Source organism: Mauremys reevesii, unplaced genomic scaffold (genome assembly GCF_016161935.1).
Source record: "Mauremys reevesii isolate NIE-2019 unplaced genomic scaffold, ASM1616193v1 Contig97, whole genome shotgun sequence".
Classification (NCBI taxonomy): Eukaryota; Metazoa; Chordata; order Testudines; family Geoemydidae; genus Mauremys; species Mauremys reevesii.
In genome coordinates this window covers 272910-284478 of record NW_024100914.1, presented here as the reverse complement: position 1 = coordinate 284478, position 11569 = coordinate 272910, and the positions used below count along the sequence as shown (strand labels likewise).

Sequence of the window (11569 nt, the reverse complement as noted above, 5' to 3'; positions counted from 1 at the left end):
AGCCTATTTAGTTGCACTTAGTATTGGGCAAATAACTGACTTTTTGCTTCACTGGCAGTTTTGCACACACACACAAAAATCAGCAAACCAAACAGAAAAATCATTATTGCAGACGGCAGGACTGGCCTCGCTGGCAGGAGCAATTTTAACTATTTGGACCCACTTTGATGCTAAGTAGGACCTGCTGTTTAGGTTTCTAACATGTCGCCATTTCTTATTAATTGCCCAAACATCTTCTCATTGTCTCTCTTGCTGAAGACAGATTTCCAAAGGCGGTCAATATCCCAGCCATGTCATTTTGTCCCGCCGCTACATACACGAACAGGCCTCCTTCTCCAGCATGTTTTCCGCTTGTTGGATAGAGACATTCACTTACTCAGCCAGTAGGTCTAACAGATCCTGATAACGGCAAAACACGCAGTGATTTCGTCACACTTGCCTCCAGTGCCGGACAATGCAGCTTCAGCTTCCGTTGGTTTCGCAAATGTATTGATCCCTTTTTGTTAAGCTTTTCTTAGACATTTCTCATTACCAGGTAGGGTGACCTGACGGCAAGTGTGAAAAATTGGGACGGGGGTAAGCGGTAATAGGTGCCTATATAAGACAAAGCCCGAAATATCGGGACTGTCCCTATAATATCAGGACATCTGGTCACCCTATTTCCATGTTAACTCCCCTCCCAGGTTTGGGGTTAGTTCAAATCAGTTGCTTCTAGCTTTGTAGCTACTTTATCTTTTATTGGCCTCACAAAGGTGGTTACTCTGTAGCACTAAGCATCACTACTCTGCCATACCTTAGACACGCAGCATTCTGCTAAAGATTAAGCTGTTCAATGCTATCAGAACAGATTCTTAAAAGTCCCAGCAGGCTCTGTCTCAGGGCTAAATGAGCTTCCTCCCCTGGACCAGCTGTTCTTACGGCATGTTACTCTCTTGGCTTTTGTCAGCCCAGGCTGATTTGCGGAGGAGGAAGGGGGGATACGCTGTTCACGGTGATGGGGTGTATGGGCCCCTCACTGATCCAGTATTGGACTAGGGGTGCCCTGCCCCTCAACAGGTGCAGGGCCTGCTCCCAGCGGAGGAAGAATTTAAAAGGACACCGGTAGCCGAGGGGAAGGGGGAATGAACTGCATGTGGCACCAGGCTACAAGGCTGGTGCTGAGAGCTTTGCCAGGAGCGGCAACATCTTTGTGAGGGTTTCTCCAGCAGCAGGGACGGGGATTCCTCCCCACCCCCACCCCTTTGGGAGATGAAAGCCTGAGAGAGATGGACTGACTGAACTGGACACAGAGACAGAGGGCAATCTGCTAAGCCAGCGACCGTGCCCCAGACTGAGGAGCTCCAGATGGGTAGGAGGTGACAAAATTTGGGGCTGGTCAGTACCTGAACTGGACACTTTGAGAGCCCCTCAGGGAGCTGAGCTGACCCCCAATGGAGTGGACGGGCCTGGGCCTAGGTTTGGGATGTAGGAACTGTACAGGCTTGTCGGCAGTAAAGAAATTGACACTGATACAAACTCCTAACATAGAAGCACCAAGTGGGATTTACACCATTGTAGCTTAATTCAGCAACCACATGCAGATACGTACCAGTGTGCACCTTGTGGAATGCGTCTGCACAACATACACTCCCTGATGAGGTCCAGCTCCTTACGTGGGAAATAATGGCCCACGTGGGGGAAAGATTAGCGTATTTCCAAGCTATCTGATTTGTCCAAATGAAGAAAATATTAGAATCCCAAGATAAAATAGGCGCCCTCATGAGTCATGAAAATCCCTTTCTTGATTTGATACAAATTAACATAATGGGTTATGGGGAGGGGAGCTGACGTGAAAATGCCCTGGCTTTGTCCAGGGCTGGCTTTGTCTGTGACATCAGCACTAAGGCAAGGCATAAAACAGGCAAACAGGGGCTCTTTGGCTCACAGAGTCCAATCATCGGAGGAAGGAAGCAGCATCGCACTCCAGAACTCCTGCTTGACACACAGTAAGTACTTTAGCATGTCTGTGTGCCAGCCACACACTCGCAGCCAGAGGTAAACTGGAAGGGGTTGGAACTGCACCTTATTTGAATCCACTGGTTTTTCCTCCACTCTTTGTTTGCTTGTGTGATGCGTTATCTTGGGACGCAGCCAGGTGTTTTCATGCAGTGACCCTTGTGTGCTGTGGCAATGTGCTTGTTCGCATGTTTGAAGTTTTTGGTGTGAGTTTTTCTGCACATGAATGTCTGTGTACTATCCATCCATGTGAGCAGTGTTACACGTTCAGCAAACAGTATTTCCCATAAAGTGCTCTTTGCTGAAAGTACATGAAGCCTGCAACGAAGGCAAGTGTCCATACACAGTGCGAGCCTTTGAGCTTATATCCAAATGGCTTCTAATTCTGTTTTCCCGTGACTGAACTATAACCGCTACTACAATGTTGTTTGCATGGCAAAACAGGTATTTTCTGTCGATTGAGTTCAGAGCCTTAGAATTTTCAAAAGGCCTGCAAAGGAAAACTGACTTTGTCTGAGTCTGCTGCCGATGCTAAGAACATCTGAAACAATACCTCTCATCCCTTGTAGGTTGTACATGCTCGGTTAGCTCCTGAATTCCAGGCGGTTGAAGAAAACAACATTGGACATGTTAGGCATCTAGCCTGTGCATTTATACTCAGATATTAACCTCATTGTTTAAGACCCATGAAACCTCTAGTAAAACCCAATTGGAATAAAAAGTGGGGAAGCCAGAAAAGAGTAAAATTATGTGTTCAGTTTCTGATCGTATTATCACCCGCAAGGATGGTGATTGTGCATGAAGTTAGGCACCCGCAGCTGGGTGCGCTCGGTGTTAAAAACTGTGCCCTGTGTGTCTTAGGTCACACCTGCTTCCTTCGCTGACCCAGTTTTTGCATGAAGTTCCCACTGCAGATTGAGCCAGCTCTGGAAAAGCAAGGTGGAATCTCTTCTGTCTGTTGTATCAGCAGCAGAATTGCCAAATTCTGGACGTCCTGATGGCAGAATCTTTATTGCTGATGTAAAAAGCCCTTTGATTTTCAGAGCCTGGCTTGGATGTTCAGGTCTCGCACTTTTCAGGGGGAAATGGCCTTTTGATTGAACTGAGCACTCTGCTCAAGCTAGAACAGCCACAGGTGCCATCACTGTCATTGAGAGGTCAACTACATGACACTTGAGCCTCCCAGGAGCCGTAGGAACTAGAAATGGGCTGGGTGGGAATGCTGTTCTTCCACTGATACTCAGAGTTACCACCTAAACATCTGCACATTAACTGGTGTCCCCGGGCCATGTCCTGCAGCAGTGGGGTGTGGACTGCCCAAAAGTCTGTCTTTGTCCAAATGGGGCAATGGACAAATGCAGCAGAACCTGCAGCCAGATCCCACTCTCATTCCTAGTGCATCGGCTCCAGTGACCGTCTTTTAAATGTCCACACTCCACTTGAATGGTGAGGGCGATGCATTGAGAGTGTGCCAGTTGCACGGGGAAGCACTGGTGAGGAGTTTTGACTCCCATGCCCGGTATGTTCGGCTGCATGGTTGCCATCAATTTAAACGAGAATGTAAGAAGCACGGTGGAAATTGTGCCATAAGGGGTGTGAAGAAGCCTCAGTGCTCAGAGTCCGTCTCTCCCAAGGTTCCAGAATGCATCTGTTATCTGTAGCACAGAATTTCACATTTTAAAATGGAGTGCACCCAGCGGCGGGTGCATAACTTCATGTACAATTATCGCCGCATGCAGGAGAGAAACCGTGAGGGCTACAAAGGAGGCGATCAATGGTGATACAGCCCAGGGGAAAAGAACAGGTGTGGATGGACAGAAGGTTCTCTAACGATTAGCACATTTCCTTCCGTTGGATATTTGCTGCTATAAGGTTCAAACTCAGCAGCCTGCTGGCAGCGCTATAACTGCAATCAGCTGGCCTTTCTGGTAAGAGATTGCCAAACAGAGTCACTTCGTTTCTACCTGGAGTCCCAGGGTGATTCCCAGCAAGGGGAAGGGCTATGTGACTTTGTCAGAGTAAATCACGCTGACAAATTGAAACCACACACCAGCTCGGTGGTGGGAGGCATCGGAGTAAACGCAAATCGAGCCTAGGACCGCCATCCACTGACGGCTCGGCCAGTTACAGGTGTGAGAGTCAGGGCTTGTGTGGCTCTGTCATGGGACTCATCCTGCTCTCCCAAAGGGGTGCTCCTGCAGTTCATAGGAATTAATGGTGTAGCCAGTGCTAGGTTGCTGGAACCATCAACCTAGCTACCACCTCTCAGGGGTGGATTAACTACACCGATGGGAGAATCTCTCCTGTCAGCATCGGGGCGTGCACAGCAGCGCTACAGCGGCGCAACAACTGTGCTGCTGTAGCATTTCAAGTGCAGACAAGTCCTAAAGCACCTGACTTCCAGCCCTTCACTAAGGCACCTGAAACCCTTCTTAGGATGCCCGCTAAGGGCCTGCTGACATCCCTGGAAAGACTCCCAGTGGGCTTTGAGCTGGCCCGAGAGCTCCAGTGTCTGCAGTGTCAGACGTAGGGGTGCAGGAGGAGTCAGTCTGACAGTTGTCTTCAGTGTCACTGGGAACTGCGTGGCTCCTTCCCCAGGCACAGCTTTCAGTAGGTAGCCGTCCCCACCGAACACCTTCATGGCATCATCCAATTACATGGATTTCCTAGCATGATTCAGACCAATAGTTTGCGGGTGTACAGCCCCGCCCACCCCCCAAGGATCTCAGCCTGCTTAACAAACATTCATTAGGCCTCAGAACCTGCTGCCAGGAAGTATTGTGATGCCTGTTTGACAGACAGGAAAGTGAGGACTAAAGAGAGTAAGGGCCTGGCAAGGGTCAGCGATAGAACCAGAACCAGAAATCTACCAGTTCTGGGCCCCAGCCCAATGGTCTCACCACTAGCCAATCCAGCTTCAAGTTCTGCTGGCCTTAGTCATGCACGTGGGCTCATTGGGCCAGAGCTTGGATCCCCTACAGCTTCCCCTATATTTTTCTAACCATTGCTTCATTAAATGACAGCCTGCCTTCCCGCACCTCAGCACGAGTTTCCTTTTTATTCACACCAATAAGAAATGTCTTCCAAAACGCCCTCTCTGATGTGCTAGGGAAAGAATTAACAAGGTAGTAGGACTTCGCACTGAGACTGTAGGTTACAATGAACACTTACACTTGTGTTGACTCCTCACGCATGACTCCTTGGTCATTTATTTCCTAGGCTGAAGACATCTGTCTATTTCTGAACCACTTCAGTGTTTTAAGCAGGTCAGTAACTTGGATAGAAAATAACAATGAACAGAAGTAATAGACCAAGAAGCTTTTCAAAGCAATTCTTTTCTTACAATGTCTTATGGTCATTCACCAAGGAGTATACAAAAAGGAAGAGCAATCAGAGCTAGTCGGGAATGGTGTTTACTCACTCAGTGTGTTTCTCATCAGAACATGCTGATTTATCAAAAACCAAAATTTCTCATGCAAAAGGGTCAGTTTTGATTAATTTCTTTACTTGACTTTTTGAAAATGTTCAGAATGTTTCATTTTAGCATTTTTTGAAATGAAAAGTTCTGATTCCTAAACAACTTTTCATTTCAAAATTTCAGCTAGCGATAGTTAAAGAAATTAAGAGTCAAAACTGAAATAAAACACTTTGAAATGATCAAAATGAAACATTTTGATTGACCCAAACTGATTTTTTTTTTCAAATTTTCAGTTTAGGAAATTTTTGAGATTTTGACTTCTCATCCCGAGTCAGGATGGGGAAAAAATTTTGTTCCCATTTCCAGTAACCATGGCCAGAGGGGCAGGAGTTCACCCCTTGCTCCTAGAGAGGAAGGCAGAAAAATAAACAGCGGAGGGGGTAGGGAGGATGACAGGAGTATTTCATTTATAGGCAAAGCACTTTGTTGGTGCTTCATAAATATTACAGGAGTTGGGTGGGTGAGGTTGCGGGGCCTGCAATGTGCAGGAGGTCAGACTAGATGATCCTTTTGGCCTTAAAGTCTATGAGTCTACACACACTGGGAATTGACAGTCTGCTTAGGACAGTATAGTGGCTGCGGTTGTTCCTTGACTTCAAGCTTTTCCAGGTAGCACATCAGGAGATGGACGGAGGGGGAGAGTTGTTCTATGATCCTTAAGATCTTGACATGCCTCTAACTGTGCTCAGAGGAGGTGTCTTGGATTCTTTATGTGCCCACGGCCCTCAATCAGATCACAGCCCCTTTGTGGCAAACACACGGTAAAAGACAGACCAGGCCCGATGAACTCGGTCTGAGGTCCTGACCCTGGCCACGCAATGCAGGGTTCTGGTCACACACAGCCGCTTGCAGGGTAAGGGCCCAACTTACGACAAGACACACCAGAGAAAGTCAAAAGCAATCGAACAAGCGTAGCAAACAATGTGAGGGAATGAGGTGATGGAACAATAGATAAGGTGACCGAAGGGTGCACAGCTGATGAATGTGCACTGTAGATGGGTCTGAGTCTTCTTACAAGTCCAAATAAATTTTGAGATGCAAACAAATGCACAAAATACTCTGTCAAGTATCAGAGGGGTAGCCGTGTTAGTCTGGTTCTGTAAAAGCAGCAAAGAATCCTGTGGCACCTTATAGACTAATAGACGTTTTGCAGCATGAGCTTTTGTGGGTGAATACCCACTTCTACTCTGTGCGATCCCCACTGTCCATTAATGAGCCATTAGCAGTTGTCACCACCAGTGGCTTCGTGACACACAAGTAGGCCTTGAGGAGAAGGAGGCCTGGGGTGGCAGTTGTGAGGGCTAGTTGGGACAGGAACTCTCTGCACCTGGGAAGCATGGGAGAAGTGGACAGACAGGCCGACAAGGGCGGCATCGTCGGCAGAGTGGAGGCAGTAGGCCCAGACAAAAAGAAGCGCAGGTAAGGAGCCGAGCCATGAACGACATTAACAGTGAGAACAAGACGCGTTTAACCGACTGCAGGGAAGCAGGGTGACGTGGTCATAGCTACAAGGTCAGAAGACAATCCCAGCCGTCAGACAGGAGGGAGGGGCTTGACCTGGCTGTCGGGGAGGCCTGGAAAGGAGGTTGCAGGATCGAGGCCAGAGATGACGAGGGCTCAGAGAGTTTTATGGTCCTTGGTGCCTTCAAAATATGTAGCTTTTGGTGCAGGGCTCAATCATCTCCAGGGCAGAGTACTCTCAAAACTCTGGGCCCAGGGCATTCACTCGCACCAACACCCCTGATGGAGGGAGCAAAGGTGACGGATCTCCCCAGTGGCTGCACTGCCAGGACTTCCAAAGCCAGCAGCTACTCGGCGGCTTTACGGATGGATGGGCAGCAGAAACGTAGCCCTGGCTGTGTTACATCGCTGCCATGAGCAATGCAAATGGGTGGGACAATGCTGGCCTGCCCACTGCCCCCTTGGCCCCCCCTCCCCCCGCCTCTACCCCAGCCAGCTCCTTGGACCCATGTCACAGATGCAGTTACCAGCTCAAGGCATCGGTGCCTGTGTCACTCTGGTGGTACGGCTTGCAGCCCTTTCACTGCCCTTTGCTGCCCTAGAGTGTTGCTGCGGCCGAGCGCCCCCTTGTGGCCAGGGATGCCTCTGCAGTGTCTTGCCTCTAGCAGCCCCTTATGGGCCCCTTAAGCACTCCAGAGAGTCTTGTACCCAAAGCCGCCAGGTCTCAGCCCTCTGGCTCCTTTGCTTGCCCTCCTGCTCCTTCCTCCTCTCAGCCAGCCACACACCTGCCGCATCCTGCTGCCTCTTATATTAAATCACCTGCATCCGCTCAGGTGAGGCTCCTCTTGTACTCGGCCTGGCTTAGCCCAGACTCCAGAACCCAGGCAAGCCGCCCTGTTACATGCCCACAGAGGAGACGCTCAGGTGTGCACCTGTGTGTGGTTTCACAGGTAAGTTTAGGTCTCAGGTTTAGTTGCAGCTCCAAAAAGGCAACTACTCACTCACTGCTTAGAGTGATGCCAACTCTCGAGATGTTTTATCCAGTTTTCGGAATCCAGAGATCGCACGAGAGTCTTGGCTTTCATCAAAAATGGTTTTTCGATCTACTGGCTGAGGAGAAAAGCTTGAAAATATAACCCAAGTGCACTGTAGCAGCTCAGAAACCAGACTGACAAATAAAAAGAAACATGTGTGTGTGTGTGTATATATATATATATATATATATATATATATTATGATCATAATCTCATGATTGGGGGGACCTGACTCATGACTTTTGAATGACTAAGGTGTGGTTGACAATGCTGATCATGCATCCGTTCCCACTGGTGCTTGGCAAAACACTTTCAGGGGAACCTTTTTTCCATTGGAAAATGCAGTTTTGTCAAAGTCCAACTATTTTGCGGGAATGTGTCAATTCTGACAACATTTTAGATGCATAAAGAACCAAAATGAACCGTTTTGACTTTCTGGTTTTGTTTCGATAATGTTGAAGTGGTTCATATTGATAGAGTCAAAACACAGCGTTTTGAATCTCCTCATTTTCATTTGTTTCGTTTTGACTTTTATATTAAACCGTTAATTGTAATGTATTTAAGATTGATGGTTTAATAGTGTGTATTGCTTTGACATTAACTAAACAAAACATTTTAATGGTTCCAAATTTAAATTTTTGGAATTTTTTATTTTGCGGGCAATTTCAGCTTTTCAGTCCAATTTGGAACAAAAACCCGTTTCAAAACGTTGGCACTTCCATGTTTCCTCCAGTTTCCTGGGAACAGCTGTAATTCCTGTTATTCAGTGAGTGTCTCTCCAGAGAGTGGATTGATTTGCTCACCCCACCCCCACCCAAGATGAGGTCTCATTAACTCTCCTGGTCTCTGTTTCTGCAGGCTGGACTCACACCTTGCTAAATTCCGGCACCAGCCACAAGCCTTGGGGGAGCTGAAGGGAATGAAACTGCTGGCTGCCTGCTTCATGTACCTGCTGCTCATCTGTCTGGCCCTGCCCAAAGCCGAATGCCGACTCCACGAGCGATCCATGGAAATCAGGAGTAAGTCCCTGTAACTGCAGCAGCCAGGCCAGCTCCTCAGCTGGTGCAGACTGGCGCAGAGCCACCCCAAATGGCTCTGCTGCCCCCCCCCCCCCCCTTTTGTCTGCCCTCCCCAGATAATTGGACCCAGCACAGAAGAGCCTAGGAGGTCGGTGACGGTATCAGTGGGTGGCATGGCAGGGTCAGTGTTTAATAGAGAGGCTTCTCCTGTCTCTCTCCCATGGTAGCCTATGTTCAGAGCCTGGTTTAGTCACAGGGTGGAGAGTCTCCAGAGCGCCCAGGCGTTGAACAGGGTGTAGTGCAGAGGTGCAGGAGCAGCGCTGTGCGCGTATGAAGTCTGCCCGCACTCAGAGCACCTCAAGCCACTCTGCCTCCTCCCTGTATCTCCCCGTGCACACTGACCGCAGCCGGGCATGGGCCTGGCATGGCAGGAGCAGGGTCTCCTTGCACGCACGCACACACCTGTGTAAGGACTTGTCCCAACCTGACCCCAAACACGTGGAGTTGTTCAAATGCAGCAAAAGTTTTTGAAAAGGCCTCTGGGTTAAGGCTGTCATTGCTAGTTACTGTGTGCTCGGGCCTGTGTAGCAGCGCCCTCTGCCGGTGAACGTGCAACATTGCGGGTCACTGCAAGGCTAGAGGCTGCAGCGTGAGATGGCTGAGCTTTCTGTCCTTTCATTATCTAGGCTTTGATCTTGTCCTTCCAGAATCCCCCTCTTGCTCCTCCCTCACCCAGCCACTCTGCTCTGGCTCAGTCCAGGAGCTGGACTTCAAAACGGTCCTTTAGAGAGACTTCAGACACTCTAAAACAATTCCTTACATCTTTTCACCCCCTTCCTCCCGCCCACCCCGAAGGCCGTTCTCCCCAGCAAGGCCTACAAAGGGCCAACAGACGGAGTTTCCTGGCCCAGCCGCGTTGCAGATTCCATGAGCCAGGAAAAGTCTAGAGGAACTTTCCAGACAGCAGAACTCAAAAACTTGCAGTTTTTAATCAGCCTGTCCAGCAAATCTCTTCCTACAACGTGTGTCACGGCAGCACCCGGTGGCACCCGACGCGATCAGGCCGCTCTGTGCTAAGCGCCAGGCACACCCCTGGCAGTAACAGCCCTTCCTGAATGAGTTTGCAATATAAACACACCAGACACAGGGGCGGTGACTTTCTCGAGGTGACAGGCAGGGTTAGAACCCAGCTCTCCTGACTCCCCAGCCCACCTGAATTAGCTTGGGCAATGGAGTTGCCTGGTGCTCTGGTGGTGGGGCAGCCTATACACACACCGGGCTGTCGGCAGTCTCAGGATGACAGGGCCCCACGTGCTCATAGCACAAAGCCCATGTTCTAACTGCCGCGAGGACGCACAGGTCGCATGTCAGCAAGTGAGTCACTGCAGAGCCAGAGAACTAAGCACATGGGCCAGATCCTCAGCGGCTGTGAATCAGCAGAGCCCCACTGATTTCAAAGGATCTGCTCCAAGCCAAGAATGTGGCCCTTGGTTCCCGTCACCCCAGCAGGGCCCTGTTTGCGCTGCGTGGCTCAGGGTGCCTGCTGTTGGTTTTTAGCGGTGGTTGTGAAAGGGGCTGGACGGCAGTCCCTGGAGAATCGAGTCCTGTGCTTCTCCATAGGCCTGGCACAACGGGAACCAGACAGGGGAAGAGGGTTGCACCCCATTCCCAGTGCCCTGAGTCACCCAGTCCTCTGTATGGCTACCCCCTTCCCTCCTGCATTACTGTGCAAAAGACATTGTCATTTTAAAATAAGCGAAGGCCACGCCACCTGCTCACCACCGGCAATGACAAGGCAGGTGCAACCACTGGCAAGTGTATGTTACAGGTTGGGGCCTGAGCCTGAGCCACAGAGGATATGAGCGATCACAGCCTAGAGCTTGGGAGCTTTAACTCCAGCTGGACCAGTCCATGGTTTTAGCTCGGGAAGTCCCTCCTTCTCCATCCCAAGCAGGTGGCTGTGACACATGCTCAGGAGAATTAGTCCTCAGCCTCACGTTCTAAAGACTTCCTGGCCTTTGCCTTCTAGACCCTGATATCGACCCTTCCTGGTACACGGGGTGTGGAATCAGACCCGTGGGATGGTTTGGCCGAAGGAGAGCTGTCGTGGAGAGCTCCCGGAAGTCGGGCTATGGACACAGGCAAGCTTGCTTCCCTCTAGAACAAAGCAGTGAATCCCTTCAAGATGAATGAAATGGCCAAGACAAAGAATGAATTTGAATGATGATAAGAAAAGACCCTTCTCCTCTCTCCCTTCCACATCCCAGCCTCTCTTCTAGGCACATGAAAATGTTTGGTCTCATTTCAATGTAAAGTATCTTTGTGGCTATAAATGATAGAAACCAAAGAGCAGTTGCTAACTCCAGTATTTTTGCAGACAATTTCCCTCTTGTCTGTTTTTTCTTTTTCTCTCCCCTGTTCCCCATTTGTCCCCATCTCTGGCTTTTGCTCTTAAATCTAACATGATTTGTGCCAGAAAATTGCTGGGGGAAAGAAATACAAATTCCCATGTTAATTATCTTCCTAGAACATGGGCTCTTTTATACAAACCAAAAAAATAATTAAAAAAATTGAGAAACCGA

At 49.2% G+C, this 11569-nt stretch overlaps 1 protein-coding gene across 2 annotated transcripts; it reads left to right on the top strand.

Annotated features, from left to right (window-relative positions):
- The first annotated feature begins 6259 nt into the window (after nt 1–6259).
- Nucleotides 6260–11569, top strand: LOC120395133 (prolactin-releasing peptide-like). Of its 2 annotated transcripts, none has more exons than XM_039519300.1 (3): nt 6260–6892; nt 8827–8987; nt 11017–11569. In XM_039519300.1, exons 1-3 carry the CDS (start codon nt 6810–6812, stop codon nt 11178–11180), a joined length of 408 nt encoding a protein of 135 aa, XP_039375234.1. In that variant the 5' UTR covers nt 6260–6809; the 3' UTR covers nt 11181–11569. The 2 variants fall into 2 exon arrangements, with proteins under 2 accessions (XP_039375234.1, XP_039375235.1); XM_039519301.1 differs by lacking the exon at nt 11017–11569 and adding an exon at nt 9843–11010.